The sequence below is a fragment of the Solanum verrucosum genome, unplaced genomic scaffold (assembly GCF_900185275.1).
Source record: "Solanum verrucosum unplaced genomic scaffold, falcon-dt-bn FXZP01000165.1, whole genome shotgun sequence".
Taxonomy (NCBI): Eukaryota; Viridiplantae; Streptophyta; class Magnoliopsida; order Solanales; family Solanaceae; genus Solanum; species Solanum verrucosum.
In genome coordinates this window covers 1,274,259-1,289,592 of record NW_026020340.1, presented here as the reverse complement: position 1 = coordinate 1,289,592, position 15,334 = coordinate 1,274,259, and the positions used below count along the sequence as shown (strand labels likewise).

At 33.8% G+C, this 15,334-nt stretch overlaps 3 protein-coding genes and 1 non-coding gene across 6 annotated transcripts in view; all 4 read right to left on the bottom strand.

The window, feature by feature from the left end:
- Positions 1–15,334, bottom strand: part of LOC125837043 (uncharacterized) — a 142,092-nt gene that overhangs the window by 47,463 nt on the left and 79,295 nt on the right. The gene's annotated exons all lie outside the window — the stretch shown is intronic.
- LOC125837297 (U6 spliceosomal RNA) lies at positions 2,747–2,849 on the bottom strand. Its single transcript, XR_007443516.1, has one exon. It is a non-coding gene; the product is annotated as a U6 spliceosomal RNA (small nuclear RNA).
- On the bottom strand, positions 3,007–7,875 carry LOC125837049 (uncharacterized). Of its 2 annotated transcripts, XM_049516188.1 has the most exons (6): positions 7,831–7,862; positions 6,867–6,938; positions 5,830–6,008; positions 5,061–5,148; positions 3,486–3,552; positions 3,007–3,372 (listed from the first exon to the last, which is right to left on the bottom strand). In XM_049516188.1, exons 3-6 carry the CDS (start codon positions 5,951–5,953, stop codon positions 3,319–3,321), a joined length of 333 nt encoding a protein of 110 aa, XP_049372145.1. In that variant the 5' UTR covers positions 5,954–6,008; positions 6,867–6,938; positions 7,831–7,862; the 3' UTR covers positions 3,007–3,318. The 2 variants fall into 2 exon arrangements, with proteins under 2 accessions (XP_049372145.1, XP_049372146.1); XM_049516189.1 differs by lacking the exon at positions 6,867–6,938 and having other exon boundaries at positions 7,831–7,875.
- Positions 11,972–14,747, bottom strand: LOC125837031 (probable cysteine protease RD19D). The gene is made up of 4 exons (XM_049516165.1): positions 14,219–14,747; positions 12,799–12,918; positions 12,449–12,692; positions 11,972–12,363 (listed from the first exon to the last, which is right to left on the bottom strand). Exons 1-4 carry the CDS (start codon positions 14,741–14,743, stop codon positions 12,092–12,094), a joined length of 1,161 nt encoding a protein of 386 aa, XP_049372122.1. The 5' UTR covers positions 14,744–14,747; the 3' UTR covers positions 11,972–12,091.

The following is a 15,334-nucleotide window of genomic DNA, read 5'->3' as shown; positions in this document are numbered from 1 at the left end:
TAATTGAGGATGTTAAGCATAATTATCAATCTACTGAAGTTTGTGACCGTCTCATATAAAACCTTAAAATGTTAGGGAGAACACATTTTTTTACTTAATTATATCTTCAACACGCCCACGCCCCACATGTGCGAAGGTAGAGTATTACTTAGGATTCGAATGAATTGATCAGTAACTTTTGCTTAGATTCTGTATTTATCTTAAAATTATTTAATTCTGAATCCAGTAACTAAGACGAGCTACATGTTCTATATCAATTCAAAATCGATAAACTACAAATCCCTAATTTCTGCTATATCGATAATATGAACAACCTCACACAAGTCACGAATATGTGAAATCTTGATTATTATTTTTTGTGCAGAGATAACAAGTGTGGAAGGTCAAGAGTGCAAAAGGTATAGTGGTACATTTGGAGGGGCTTGTTTTATGATTAGATTTGGTGAGTGTCAAGACAAGTGCACCAAATTAGAAGGAGCTTTGCGTGGAGAATGTGAGAGCTATAAGTGTTATTGCATCTTTTGTTGATGAAAAAGCGAACAATTCGATGTATAAAATATCTCGTGTTAGTAGACTCCGAGAAAAAACTTTTGTTGATGAATAATGTAATTATATATTTACTTGTTTGGCTTTAAAAAAATAAAGACTACCATAGTACCACTTTGTATTGTGTTTGAACAAAAACAAGTTGTGAAATGACCGTATAGTAAAAATAAGTTTATGTGCTACTTATTTTCTATATTTCTTAATAATCACACATCATAGTATATTTTTTTTACTAATTATTTCATATTCGAAATTTTTTGATATGATTAATCTTGATTTATAGAGATGAATTTAGGTTTGGACGTTTATGAATCCCTCAAGTTAATATATAATAACTTGGTTCACAGTCAAATATTTAATAAATTTCTTATAATATTCGCACAAAACCCACCCTTTGGGGTGGCCCAGTGGTTTGGGCTAGGGACTTCCATGTTGGAGGTCTCAAGTTCGAAACCCTTTGCCAACGAAAGCAAGGAGTTTGCCTTCTGGGTCGAGCTCGTCGCACCGGGCTTTCTTAGTGCGAGTTACCTCTCCTATGTGGTTTGTTAGGATATACTATTAACCATGCGTTTTGATATAGTATTATTATTGAACAATTGTTTATTCATTTATTCAATTCAATAAAGTGTTACATTAAATAGATCAATTGTCATATATGTGTCCTTAACTTATATAGTAGATGATTTGGTGTATAGAGTTTAAGCTTATACACAGAAGATTAAATCATCGGTTCTTATAAGTTAAAAGTTATAGTTCACAATCGTAGATGGAAATTTTGGACAAAACCATCAGAAAGATTGTAGCACGAGATTAAATGTAATTTATCTTGATTATGAGAATGGTATAGTTCTAACTTCTCGTGCTAGTGCATTTTGTATGTATTGAACGGGACCAAGCAGAGATAGATGTTTTAGACTGACTGATAAAAGCATATTCTCTAAACTGTTAAATGTACTTATATTCTTAATCTTGATATAACGATTATGATCCGTATATATTAATTATTGTTTTGATTTATTAAAAGGTGAGATTCTGAGATGGGTCAATATGTCTGGTAGATTGGATGATAATAATATATATTGGTGAAATAATTAGTTAGTTGATGGAATCCATGTCTCAGTATAGAGATTGATGATACACCTTTTATGAGAAACTTATAAGTTTTCATGTGTAAACCCGGCCGGTAGATTTATGAATCTGGCACATGAAATAAGTTAAGTGTTGCTCTAAAGGAAATTAATCATTGAATTAAATTCGTCAGTAATTTAATTTATTGATTAGTATATGGAATCTTAACATGGGGAATTACATAAGTGTTTAATGGTGAATTTCGAAATATATATAGAGGAGTGCAATTACGAATTTTTAGTGGAATGATTTGTAATTTATTATGGTAAGAATAATTCAAATTAATTATTTGGAATTATTTCCATAATAGGAAGCCTCAGTAATAAATTATGTGGTCCCTCCAGTGTCCAATTTAACTAGAACTCAGAATCCTATTTTCTAGGAGAAGAAGGAAAAGTAACGTGTATATTTCATCCAAGAAAGAAACGTGAGTTTCAGGGGTTTTCTTGAAGAATAAGGATTTATACTTTCTTCTCCTTTTTGGACTAGGAAGACATCTCTATAAGTAGGGATTCTTCTAACCTAGAAAAAAAAGATTCAGTATTCTATACGATACTTGCCCACCCAAGTATTGAGAGAGTTCAATTGTTATTTGGGATCATTGTAGAAGACTATAGAGCTGGAGTTGGATTTGCTTCAAGATATCTGCACACGCTTCAAGAGGTAATCCTGAGTTAATTTTCAGCATACCTTGTATGTGATACGTATTTGTGATTATTGTCTATACTCATGCAAGATGTATGATTCTGGAATGCTTCCGCTGTGAATGTTATTTTCTAACAGTGGTTTGCGAGCTATTGCATAGGAGCAGAAGTTTTACCATGTGTGCACCCAAAGGGTAGCGGCTGCGGGTTTCCCTTCACCCATTGAATTTGATGAACTCCCATACTCTACTCTACCACTAGTCCCATATATAGGGAAACTCTCCTTAACAAGAATTTCTCACGCATTAAAGATTGAACTGAAATCCCGAGTTAATATATATATATTGTGCCTAAAATCATCGATCAACGATAGAATGACTAAAGACTAAAGTTGAGATAATGTTGGGAGTTGCCAAAAGATTTATAAGAAAAAATTGAACCATTTCACGATTTGTGCATGTCAAGAGCAGAGACCTTGTTAATCTTCTCTATATCGTTCCAATAAACTGGATGTCCCCAGAAGTGCAAGACCATCAACGCCCAAGCTAGGATCAAAAGTTCAAGTCCGCCCATTTCCAAGATCATTGAATGTAATTTCCTGAACCATATCTTATATAACAGCAAACATACTTGATAAGTTGGCCCAGAAATAGCTAATGGCCATAACTTATAAACATTGCACAAATAATTGAAAACAAAGCTACTTAGGGATTATTAAGAATCTGCTTGAAAAATTCAGTACTCAAACATAATAATATTTGATACAACATGATTCAGATAGAGGACTCTCTCCTTCGTTTCGCCTGTTAACGATACTAGGCAATGACTACGAATGGTACCACATAAAATGGAAGGTCCTATAAAGATCAATGGCAAGAAGAAGTTGAATGTCAAGCTAAATATCTTACGGGTCAAAGACTGTCTAAGATGCACAAGATTTCCAAATGTCTGCAATATAATCTGCACAAGATACATAGATGAAGTTTGTCTTCATAAATATCTAGTCGAAAAGCCCCTCATCGTGCCAGATATCTACTAGAAAGTCAACCATTTCCTGTGAAAATACAGAAATTAATACTAGCACTAGCCAAATGATCATCATTCTTATGAAACAGCAATGGAGCAGACTTCTGATAAAATAATACTATAAATTTCAGGATTGCTTACTGTTAAAGGAATTCGCTCAGAGAAAGGGTCAGTTGTAGAGAGCAACTCTTCATAGGTCGTTGTCCAACTGCATGAGAAATTCGTAGACATTTCAGTCTAGTGGTAAGAAATAAGAACAGTAATGGAAGGTTTTGAGCCGAGTCAAAGGCAGAACATGTTTACTTAATTCATTTGCATACAATAAACCCAAACTGGTTCGGCCTTCCCTGGATCCCGCGCATAGCGGGACCTAAGTGCACAACACTTCCCTTTTTTTATGACTGAGATAGGCCAATCCTTAAGCCCAACCACAGCATTCAGAACTCGGGGAATAATGGGTCCGCCCCTCTAGCTTTTATTGCCACAATATGCCTATATCATGTACTTGGAACATAATTAAGCAAGTCTAAAAAGCTTAGTAAAACTTTTCAAGATTGACACGGTATTTACCCTCATCCAGTCTCAATCACTCTCTATCTAAACCTTGACGTTAAAGGCTCTTGAACTATAAACTCAAGTTTCCTGTCCTTGGATCATCCCTTTATCATTAGTTACTTTATCTCTTAGAAGACACTTCAGAATACTTTTGGATCACTGGCCATGATAAACTAGTTCACGCTACAAAGATTACTTCTTGTTAATCGGGCACATATTTTGCACTAACATACCACACTTGAGATATATGTCATGCCTGGTATGTGGTGCAATAGGAATATATGCATTTCAAGATGGACATGCACAGTGGGAAAAGTGCAAAAGCTCACCACTTGTTCACTCTAGAATAAATAGAGCATGTTCTTGAGATAGAGAAATGTGTGCATTGCAATATCAATATCATGCCCTGCACACGAACTTACTTCCTCTAGATAAACATAGGAAAGCAGTTGAGATTGATAATGTCTACTGCATTAAATCATATGGATGTGGCAATAACAGGAGCTATGCAACATCAAGTACATTAAATCACTATCTCCCTAGTTTGTTGACGTTTGCTGATGCATTACAGCCCATATTAGACTAAAATAAGGATCAAATTTGATAAATGGTAAAAAGCTCAATGCCACTTGGAACATATGAAGTTGAAACCTATAGTTTCTTACCATATATTTTCCTTACTCTTTTGTCGGACAGCCATTTATATGTTCATTACTGTTCTCTAAGTGCATAGCCACTGAACCACCTCAATATGAATTCCTAACTGTTAACTGAACACCATAGAGCAGCAACTAACTTGACATTCTTCCGGTATTTTTGGTTGTATATGACAAAGTTCAGATTCAGACAGTATAAGTTATCCTTCTATGTGCAGTAAAGATAAAAACTTCCACTCATCACCGTATCTCTGACAATCGAGGATTTCTCTGAGGCACTACCAAGAGCACTGAGAACTTCAGCTCTAATCTAAAACATGAAACATAAATGGGGACTCTTCTGAAGTTGATTTTTGTATACTGTGGGTGCAAAGTGTTACCTTATAATTTTTTTTTTTGATGAAGCAAGTAGATTCATTTCAAGGCATCAAGAAGATGCAAGCTTTACAAGGATAGATCAGTTAAGCACACAAAAAAAGGATTTGTAGCCTCTTTCTAAGGTTACCTTATAATTGGATCCTTCGGCATCCTTTCTGACTTCCTTGATACTTCTCCAACCCATTTTCTTCTGTTCTCATGCCATGCAATAGCAGCTGCACCACAAACAAAACTATACTATATAAGTAACACAAGAAGAAACACAAAGTCTAGCCTCATACAGTTTGATATAATTTTTCCTTGAAGCCGCCAATCTGAGCTTTCAGGTTGTTCATTTCTATTAAGGTACAAAGGACAATAACTGCTCTAACGAGTGGAGTTTTTGTGCTGAAGTGTATTAAAGTGCAGAATTATTTCTTTCAATGTAAAGAACAAGAAGTCGGAAGTTTACTGGTGACCTCAAGCCACTGTCAAATTGAAGATTTTGTTTAAAGAAAATAGACTCGGGAGAGCTATGTTCTGTAAAAATACATGCGGAGACGAAGAGGACACCCTGTTTCGTGGATCTCTTCCTTTCAGTGTCTGTTAATAGTTATTAGTTGCTTAATTTATGACAAATGGACAACAACAGTCTAGCTCTTGTGAACCTTTTGAGGTTTGAGGGAAGAGACATAACCGACTGACTGATTGAGAGCACTGAGAGGGGCATTAAAACAGGTTCAACACAACAAAAAAATGAATTTAGTCAAGATTATTTCCTTTAAGTCATCCTGAGCCATAGCATAAACAGACCATGTTCCCCAACAAGTGAAACATCTTAACTAAAACAAAACAGTTTTGCCTCGATCAGTTGAAGAGACTTGTTTCTAAATTCTCAAAAGGATCAGAAAACAAACCGTGATTGACAAATGCAGCAGGGCTTTTGTTAGTTTCTGGGGGCTTCTTTGTCTCTCTTGTAGATGTGTATCTTTCTACAGGCAGCTTCTCAATAAAACACGAATTTCCAGTATCTACTTCCATGGCCCTCGGAACTGAAAAATCATTCCCTTCCGGAGATGAAAAAGTAATTGCCGACCTGCTCATTTATTAAAAGGTCTCTTTGAGATCGCATCAGAAGGTACTAGAAATGAATTGCTGATAAGTCGTGCATAGAATCATATTCTGAATAAATCATATTGTAAATACAAAAAAAAAAATCTTATTGCGGAAGAGAAATATAGATTATACCAAGTAAAAGCACAAAAAGGTGTATTATGAAATGTTAAGAAACCATGTAAAAACATTATACACTTTTACATGCTATTGCATATTGAATTGCAATGGAATATCAATTGCTTCGGTTGAAAACCCAACCCGGATTTTATATTTTTATTTTGCTCGCCATTTTGTTACACAAAAGAAGGATCAATTAACACTTAAAGCCTGGCAGGATTTAAACCTGTTTGTTTCAACTTATAGGAAGTCTTTTATCTGAACCGTTCATATCCCGCCACATCAGAACATGTCTTCTTTTTTTCCCCTTTTACAACCACTTATTTGCTCTTCACTTAAAGATTTCTGTGAATGTAACCTTCCAGCTTCCACCAAACAACTACTACCACCATTCATCACCACAACTAGCAACCACCACTAGCAAACATTGCACAACTATCACCATTGCCACTACTACCACCATCGATCACCATGCATAGAAAAAACAGTCTTAGCACTGCCACAGGCAGCTAGATAATGTTTCCAGCACTAAAGACAAGTAATAGCTAGACTATGTAGATGTCAGATTCGATGTTCCATAGACGAATCATGAGTTAGAGACTATCCAGTCAGTTTGAGCTTCTAAACTAGAGACATTGACATCCTTAAATGATTTACAATTGTTACCTTCTTTGATATAGAAGGATCACATTGATATACTTTAATGATCTACAATTGTTACCTTTTTGATATAGAACGGAACTTCACAAATGCCCTAGCTCAAAAGCTCTGCTGCACTGCAAAAGGCATTCATCTAAACCAAACAAGTGAACAAACTTTTAATTCTTTACATACATAACTTAACATATAATAGAAACAATCAAATTGTCCATTATTCACTAGCTACAATATGTTGCATCCAAGTCAACTCATGTCAATCCTTTTTATAAAGCCAAATTACATCAATCTTCACAAAAATAGGTTAATCTTAGTAGCTCAGTTAATTGGCTAACTACCTGAATTTTCACTGGTGAGTGTTTGATTTCCCACCTCGTAATCCCCTCCCCCTTTACCTTTACCCTTACCCTTACCTGCCCTACCCCTACCCGTACCCCTACCCCCTTCTCCTTCTCCTTCTCCTTCTCCTTCTCCTCCTCCTCCTCCTCCTCCTCCCCCTCCCCCTCCCCCTCCCCCATTCACAAAAATTATACAGCTAAATACAATTGTACTTCCCATTTCAGCTGCCAAAAACAAAAATTTACTTCTTAGCTTGAAAAATCTAATTGAACATTTTGAATATATAAAACATAAAAAAAATCAGAAATCCTACAACAATTTCAATCAAAACACAAAAACCCAGTTAAACCCATAACTCTGTGTGTGACATAGACAGAATTTTCACTAAAAGTAAACATAAAGAAGTCAAAATCATTCTAACATCTACTATATATATACATAAAAAAAAATAAACAATTAACCATAGTAATTTTCATGGAAGGAACCACTCGATACGTAACTCCGCCCCTGTATTCCCAAACATTTAAAAGCAAATAATATCACCTGAACAATCATACATCAATGTACCACACCAAGTGCATGCAAAAATCACCAAAACATAACAAAAAAAAAAACATAAAAATAATTATTTTTAAAAAAAACTATTAAAAAGACAAGAAAAAAAAGGAAAAATAGAGAATGATAAGTACCTTTTTTTTGCTATGAAGACACCCAAGAGAAAAGAGAGGAAAAGAAAGAGAGAGGTGAAGAGTCTGAGTGGGTATTTATAGATAAACTTCTTTAAAGGGTACCCACAAGAGAATTAAAATATCAATTTATTGACTTTTTGCATAATTTTGTTTACGTGAATCTAGTAACTTTTATTTAGATTTCGTATAAATATTAAAAATCTACTAGTAATATTTATAAATATCTATCTGTAAACTCAATTAATATAATAGTATTTTATCCATTTTAGTTTGTTTGATTAGCTTTCCTTTTTAATTCATTTCAAAATTATATATATTTTAATTATTTTTTGGCAACTCATTAATTCTAAATGTTATTTATTTTTCTAGAACATGTTTGAATTGACTTTTAACTTGTTTTTATGATTTTGGCTTAAAAAATAGAGCAATTTTCACATATAGCAAACATAAAAATCATATTTGTATGTTATAGTTATAATTTACATAATTGCGCTCCATAGCAAACATAAATATGTATATTTCGCTATACATATACAAAGAAAGCAATTGTATAATTCGCTATACATATACAAAGAAAGCAGTTGTATAATTCGATATGCATATACAAAAGAAAGCAATGTATAATCTGTTTTGATATACATATACAAAAAATCAATTGTATAATCCGTGTTTGTATAAAACAAGAAAGAGAGAAAAACAAAAGAAAACTGGGCAGGGGAAGATTGTATTTGTATAATCATAAGTGTATAGGATGAAACTATATGCATTTATATTTGTATATACAATTTTCTCTCGCTTTATACAAACACAAATGCAATGTATACATTTGTGTTTGTATAAAGTGAGAGTGGCGAGCGAGATCTGGAAGAGGGGAATAAAAATATATGTATATATATAATTTTCTCTCGCTTTATACAAACACAAACACATTTTATACATTTGTGTTTGTATAAAAGCGAGAGAGGCGAGCGAGACTGCTACCAAAACGAGAGTGGCGAGCGAGATTCCACCAGGGAGAGAGGCGAAAATAGCAATAGTTTGCTATAAGGTACAATTAAATCAAACTATGTTTATAGCATTTAATTTGAATTAATAGTTTGCTATTATATACAATTTTTCCCTAAAAAATACTTCCTTCGTTCCTATTTACTTGTCAAATTTTGACTTGGTACACCTATTAAGAAAATAATTTTGTATAGTGAATTTACCATTTTACCCCTATTAGTTGATACAATATTAAACATATTTACTCACTATATTTTTCAAAGGCATTAACTCAATATTAATAAATCGAGTGTATAATAGGAAGAAAAAAAATGTCCTTCCTTGATTTGTCAAAAATGACAAGTAAAAATAAAAATCAAATTAAAAAATATTTCAGAAGCAAACAAGGACGGAGGGATTAAGTGTTTATATATATATATATATTTGGTGTTATTCAAATAGATACAAATTACTTAAAATTATCTGAAATAAATTAATTCAAACATGACTCTTAATCAAAAGTATTGGGTGAATGAAGTTGTTTTTAAACTTTAATATCTGAAACGAAATTTTTCAGTATGAATTTGAAATAATTGAACTCTAAAATGAGTATCGGATACCGAATGTTGTGGTGTTTGGTAGCATCATGTTTTTCTCAGCTGTAACAGTTTGGTTTTCTCAGATTTATTCTATCATTTTCTATCTGACGTGGTTTTTTTTGTCTTTGTAAGAGGATAAAGCGATGTGTTGTGTGAATTGACTAAAAACACCCTGCACCAACTATATTGACAAGGGTGTTTTTGTCTTTTCCTTTTTGTTGTGATTTGGACTTTTTTGGAATTAAAAGTAAAATAGAATCTAATTGAATCTATGGTGGGGGCATGGAAAAATATTTTTTGGTTTTTAATTGATACGAGTCATTTCTTTTTTGTTTTTGTTTTTGTTACAAAAAGTGTAGACAAATAATATTAAAAAGATGAAATATTTAATAAAAATTTTTAATATAGTATTCAGATCAATTTATGTGAATTTTAACTAATTTTATAAAATATTTGATATATTCCATCAACATAAATAAGAAAAAAACAATATAGCTTGAAATTTGAAAATGCGTAAATTTTTTAATTGAGATAAATTTAAATAAGTGAATATGAATAGTATTAATATAAGTTACCTATTCTAGCTTGAGATTGAGGCATAGTTTTCTTTTTAATCCATTTCGTTTGTAAATTTAACTAAACAAATTTAGTGCAAAATACGTGTCGCTTTTAGAAAATCAAGAAAATATTAATCTTTGCTACATTTTTTTAGGTATATCTGATTTCTTTATTTTATAATTATTTATTTTCCCTAATTCTATATATATTATTTTATTTTACATTAACGTAAATGATTGATTGCGTGCAACACGAGGTATGTTGTTTTTTTTCTAAAATAAAATAGAGTTTCTTTTTCAAACAATTTTTTAAAGGAATTTATCATTGACAAATCATGCTGCATATGATAACCTGTCACCATCAGTAAAAGATAATAATATAAAATTTATATAAAGTGGATATGATGACAAAAAATACAAAATTATTTAATAAAAAATGGCGAAAAAATATTAAATTTTCTTACCAAAAATATAAAATGGATAACTTTGAAATATAGAGGTGTCTCCACTTTATTACATAGTTTGGCAAAAGTTGTCAATTAGCTTTACTTAGTTAGTCAATTAATTAATAATAAAAAGAGTTTCAACAAACAATAGTTAATGGTTGGTTGTTGAAAGTTGATACTATATATAGTAGTAAATTTATTGTGTGGCATTTTATGAGAAATAATCTCTATTTTTTTTTCTTTTCTATTTGATATTAAAGCATTTTCATTAAAACTCGATTAATTTAGATTCAAAGCCAAAAATGGATTAGTTAATTGACCAACTCTAGTTATCTTTTCTAGTAGTTAGTTAATTGACCAACTCTTCTTCTAGTAGCTTATTTCTTTTTGGTACATTTTCTAGAACCTCGTGGAATCACACATCAATAAACAATCCTAATCTTTTCTAAAGTCAAAAGTGCATATTTTAAAATATATTTTAAAAAATATATGTATTTGGCCAAATTTTAGAAGAATGAAAAAGTTATTTTTTCCGGTAAAAGCAGAAGTTGTTTCCTTGATAAAGAGGAATTTTCAAATAGAGCCCTATGCAACACAATTTTGAAATAATCAAACTCTAATAGATACCATATCAGACTCGGGTGAAAAGATAAAAAGTTATGAGTTAAGTTTTCACAAATAACCACTAAAATAATTTTAATTGGGCTCCATAACTATAGTTAGTTAATTACGATTTATAGTTACATGTTAGAGGGCGGAGGAAGGAGAGAGGTGAGTGATATTGTGAGATTAAGGAGAGAGGCGAGCGAGGGCGAGAGCGAGTTGTGGATGTATATCTGTCGAGTTGTATATGTATATCTGCCAGATAATTGTATATATGTAACTAATATACATATATATTTGTATATCTGACGAGCAAAATTGAAAGAGGGAGGAGAGAGACAAGCGAGAGAATGGAGAGCGATTTCATTTGTATATATATCATATAATTATATATGTATAATTTATATTTATATACTTTGTATTTGTATTGTATAAGCGAGGAGAAAGGGGACAAGGGAGAGAGGAGAGAGGAGAAAGGGGACAAGGGAGAGAGGAGAGAGGAGAGAGGAGAGAGGCGCACGTAAATGCAACTGCGAGCCGTAAATTGTAATTAATTCAAACTATAACTATATTAACTAATTAACTAATATATGATTACTTATACGTATAATTTTACCTTTCTTTTTCAATATATTTCAGCCCATAGTTCTCATCTATGATGGCCCAACTAGTTCAGGAGTACATCCTCTCAAAATTGCTAATGGGCCTTAGCCCATCTATTGAGAACCTAAAAGGCTAAAACTAATCTGCAATTTGGAATCATAATTAAAAAAAATTAGTGTTTTCGATAAATCCTCTAACCTTCACCAAAATACCTACTAAAATAGGTCAAGAAGTAACATGAGCAATAAATCAAACAGATTACAAAGACATTTTCACAACATTAAACAATAAAAAACACAAAATAGCATCCATAGTTGTATTGGGCCAAGCTAACTTTCAAGTCTTAGAGAAAAAAAGGGCTTCATAATACATGTACCTAAAGTTTTAAGAACTTTAATACAAATTTATTTTAACTTGAAAGAGTTTAGGAGTAGAGAGACTATAGACTAAGCTAGCTTAATTTATCTTCTTAGGAGGTTTGGGTCATAACAGCAGAAACCATTGTGTTCATTCCACACATCCCATGTCCTCTACAAAGCTTGTAGTACCCGTTTTCGCCCCATCGCTTCCCCCACGAGTTCTTTATTACCCAGTATGGCTGGTTGCTCAAACGCAGAATCGAGAACCCCTTTGAGCCATAACCGACTAGCAATACGCCATGGTTAACCCACCTCTTTCCGCATATTAACGGGCAGGAGACACCTCCTATGTACGTTTGCATAAACACCGCATTCAACCCGACTACACACAACAAAGTTTCAAGCACCTTTTAGACTAAAGGAGATCTTCATGCACATATCATATTGAGAGATGGTTTGGTGGTTACCTGCGAGAGGTCCGTGATTGACTAAATAAGCAGCGATTTGTTGTTCGTCGATGGGAATATTGGTGAAATTGGAGACTTTTACCGCGACTTTGTCTGGGCAAAACTTGCATTCGCCACGTTTACCGGTATATGGATATGAATCTTCCTCTTCTATTCCTCCTGCTTCGATTAAGTACTTGTATGCATTTGTCATTAGGCCTCCCCTGCACCCGGAATCACAAGCCTTTTTGTCCTTTTTATCACACTTCAGAAGGGAAAAAAAGAGAGGCGATCAGTCATGCATATATCAAGTACTAAACAAAGGCACAAAGCAGCACGTTTGTTATACAAAAAACCCGAGAAGAGCTAACCGTGTTATCACAATCTACAAGCTGTTGCTCACTAAGATTTAGAAGCTTGCCAGTGGCAATGAAGTTGGCTCCTTCAATGGATCCAGTCGTACTAAACGCCCAGCATGAGCCGCAAGACCCCTGCATTGATCATCCAAATGGTATGAAGTATGAGCGTTGGTATGAAGTATGAACGTTTATGTATCATTAAAAGCCACAGTGATGTTTGTTAATCAATACTACCGCCGAACAAATGTGTTCTGTTAACTACCAAAACAGAATTGTTCAAAGTATAAGCTTCAAGTCATTTGTTCAATACTGAAATAGTACAAATATTGCCTATCTAAACTACATTCCTTATAATCATTTAGTAGTAGTGCGAGTACTGTCGAATAGGCTGTCAATTTATTGGAGTTGCTTAATGAAGTGTATCCTTAATTTTCCGAGTTTAGTGGTAATATTTTCATATAGTAGTTCATTGTAGTAATTGTTTTGATTTTTTATACCACATGCAATCAGGTCATCTATAGAGTAATACAGATAGATATTAATAACGTATGGATATATTATAAGAAATCTACTTATTTTGGGTGTGCACAGGGTAAAAGCTCCTAGCTATGCAATAGCTCGCAAACCACATAGGAGAGGTAACACGCACTAAGCAAGCCCGGCACGACGAGCTCAACCCAGAAGACAAACCCCTTGCTTTCACTGGCAAAGAGTTCGAACTTGAGACCTCCAACATGAAAGTTTCAAGCCCAAACCACCAGGTCACCCCGAAGGATATCCATTGTTTACTTTATGAAATGAATAAATAAATTTTTACATTAGCTCCTAATTTACCTTATCATTAATTATAATTATTTTCTATTATATTTTTCAAGACATTGTATTTATTATATTAACTCTTCCATTTATAGTTTCTTAAGAATTGTGCAAAGTCGATAGTAGACAAATATTGTTGAACAGAGGGAGTATTAGTTATTCAAAATTTAATACATGCATAACTTACCTCCAAACCCGCTATCAAATGATCCCAGTTAGGAAACGTGGTATTAGTTATGCAGGATTTAATACAGGCATAACCCTGCATAACTTACCTCCAAACCCGCTATCAAATGTCGCCTAAACTAATAGCCCGATAAAAATGAAACTGAACTACTATCACATTAGTAGAAGCCCGAACTCGGTAACTTTTGCTCACACAACTTATTTTTGTTCGACAACACCAACATACCCGTGAATGTAATCTCACAAGTGAGAGTCGGAAGGGTAGTGTGTACTCGGTCTTACCTGGAACTAGCTCGGAGTTTCAACTGTGAAATCCCGAGCTAGTTCTCAAGTTAACCAAATTTAATAGCGAACAAGTCATGCTGCTGAAAATAATGAACAAGAGAACAACAACAAATAATACGATAACGGAATACTGTACAATTCTCACCTGCATCTTCACGTCAGTAACCGCACCTTTCTCTCTCCAATCAAAACTCTTCGGCAAATCCTTCACTTCCATCGGCGGCGCGTGAGACCCAACCTCTCCCAACAAGGAGCTCCGATCACCACCTTTAACACCCATATACATCCTCTCAAATTCCTCCGACGTCAGATCGGAAAACTGCGTAACTCCGTGAACAGCCGTAGGATCCAAAGCCTGGTGCTCCGCCGCCTTCAGGAGATTTTTAACGAAAACTCCGAGGCGGTGTATGTACTCCTCGCGAGTACTGTACTCTTTATTGTATTCCTGTATGAATGACTTGAATCGGTGCTCGGCGGGAGTACCGAGGAGGTGGTGGTTGCTTCCGCCGTGCGCGGTGGTTGTTGGACTTTGATCGTCAGTGACTTGCCGGATTTTGAATTCTTCTGGAATTGCTGCTGCAACTAATGTATGGTGAAAGGGAAGTAGAGAAAATGCGCATGTTAGAATTGTAACGGCTAAAGCGTAGGTTAGACCACCTCCTTTTGCCATTTTTTTTTTGTGCTTTTGCTAATGGTTGAAGTTTTTGCTTTGGAGCTTTAGTGAAGAAGAGATAGGCAAATGGTTTCATGTGACAAGGTGGTAGAATTACCATTTTGGTCATTTGACAATATTAAAAATAATTTGAACAATAAATAAAGTTAGATTTAATAAAAATAATAATTTGATATTCACTTGAGTCGAGAGTCTATCGAAAATAATATTTCAAGTTTGAAAAATTATAGTGAATAAGTTGAAATGGAGGTAACATGAAAGAATTTGTGACCACCAACGAATATGGTGTAGGGGATGAGATTGTTCTTCCTTTAATCAGATGTCTCAGATTCAAACATTAGGTATAAAAAAAAATACATGATAGAGAGTGCTTCACTTCGAATGAATACTATGTGGCACGAATCTGAAATAGTCGAGCTCTAATTTATCGAGTGAAGGAATGGGTGTGGAGGGGCAATTTGGGGAATGTAGTCTTAAATGTTGCATGCAAAATTATTCACTTTGTTATAAGACACGTAGTGGGAGTTTGAAACGGCAAGCTTCTATTCGTTCGCCACGTTCACAATTTTGTCCACTTAATAAGTTTCT

Coding starts and splice junctions, on each gene's coding strand:
- LOC125837049 (XM_049516189.1), bottom strand. CDS start 5,953: ATGGAAGTAGATACTGGAAATTCGTGTTTTATTGAGAAGCTGCCTGTA. Junction 3,553..5,060: donor CCGAAGGATCCAATTATAAG/GTAACCTTAGAA, acceptor TTTCTCATGCAG/TTGGACAACGACCTATGAAG. Junction 3,373..3,485: donor CTGAGCGAATTCCTTTAACA/GTAAGCAATCCT, acceptor GTATTTTCACAG/GAAATGGTTGACTTTCTAGT.
- LOC125837031 (XM_049516165.1), bottom strand. CDS start 14,743: ATGGCAAAAGGAGGTGGTCTAACCTACGCTTTAGCCGTTACAATTCTA. Junction 12,919..14,218: donor TTACTGACGTGAAGATGCAG/GTGAGAATTGTA, acceptor TGATCAATGCAG/GGGTCTTGCGGCTCATGCTG. Junction 12,364..12,448: donor CAATCACGGACCTCTCGCAG/GTAACCACCAAA, acceptor TGTTGTGTGTAG/TCGGGTTGAATGCGGTGTTT.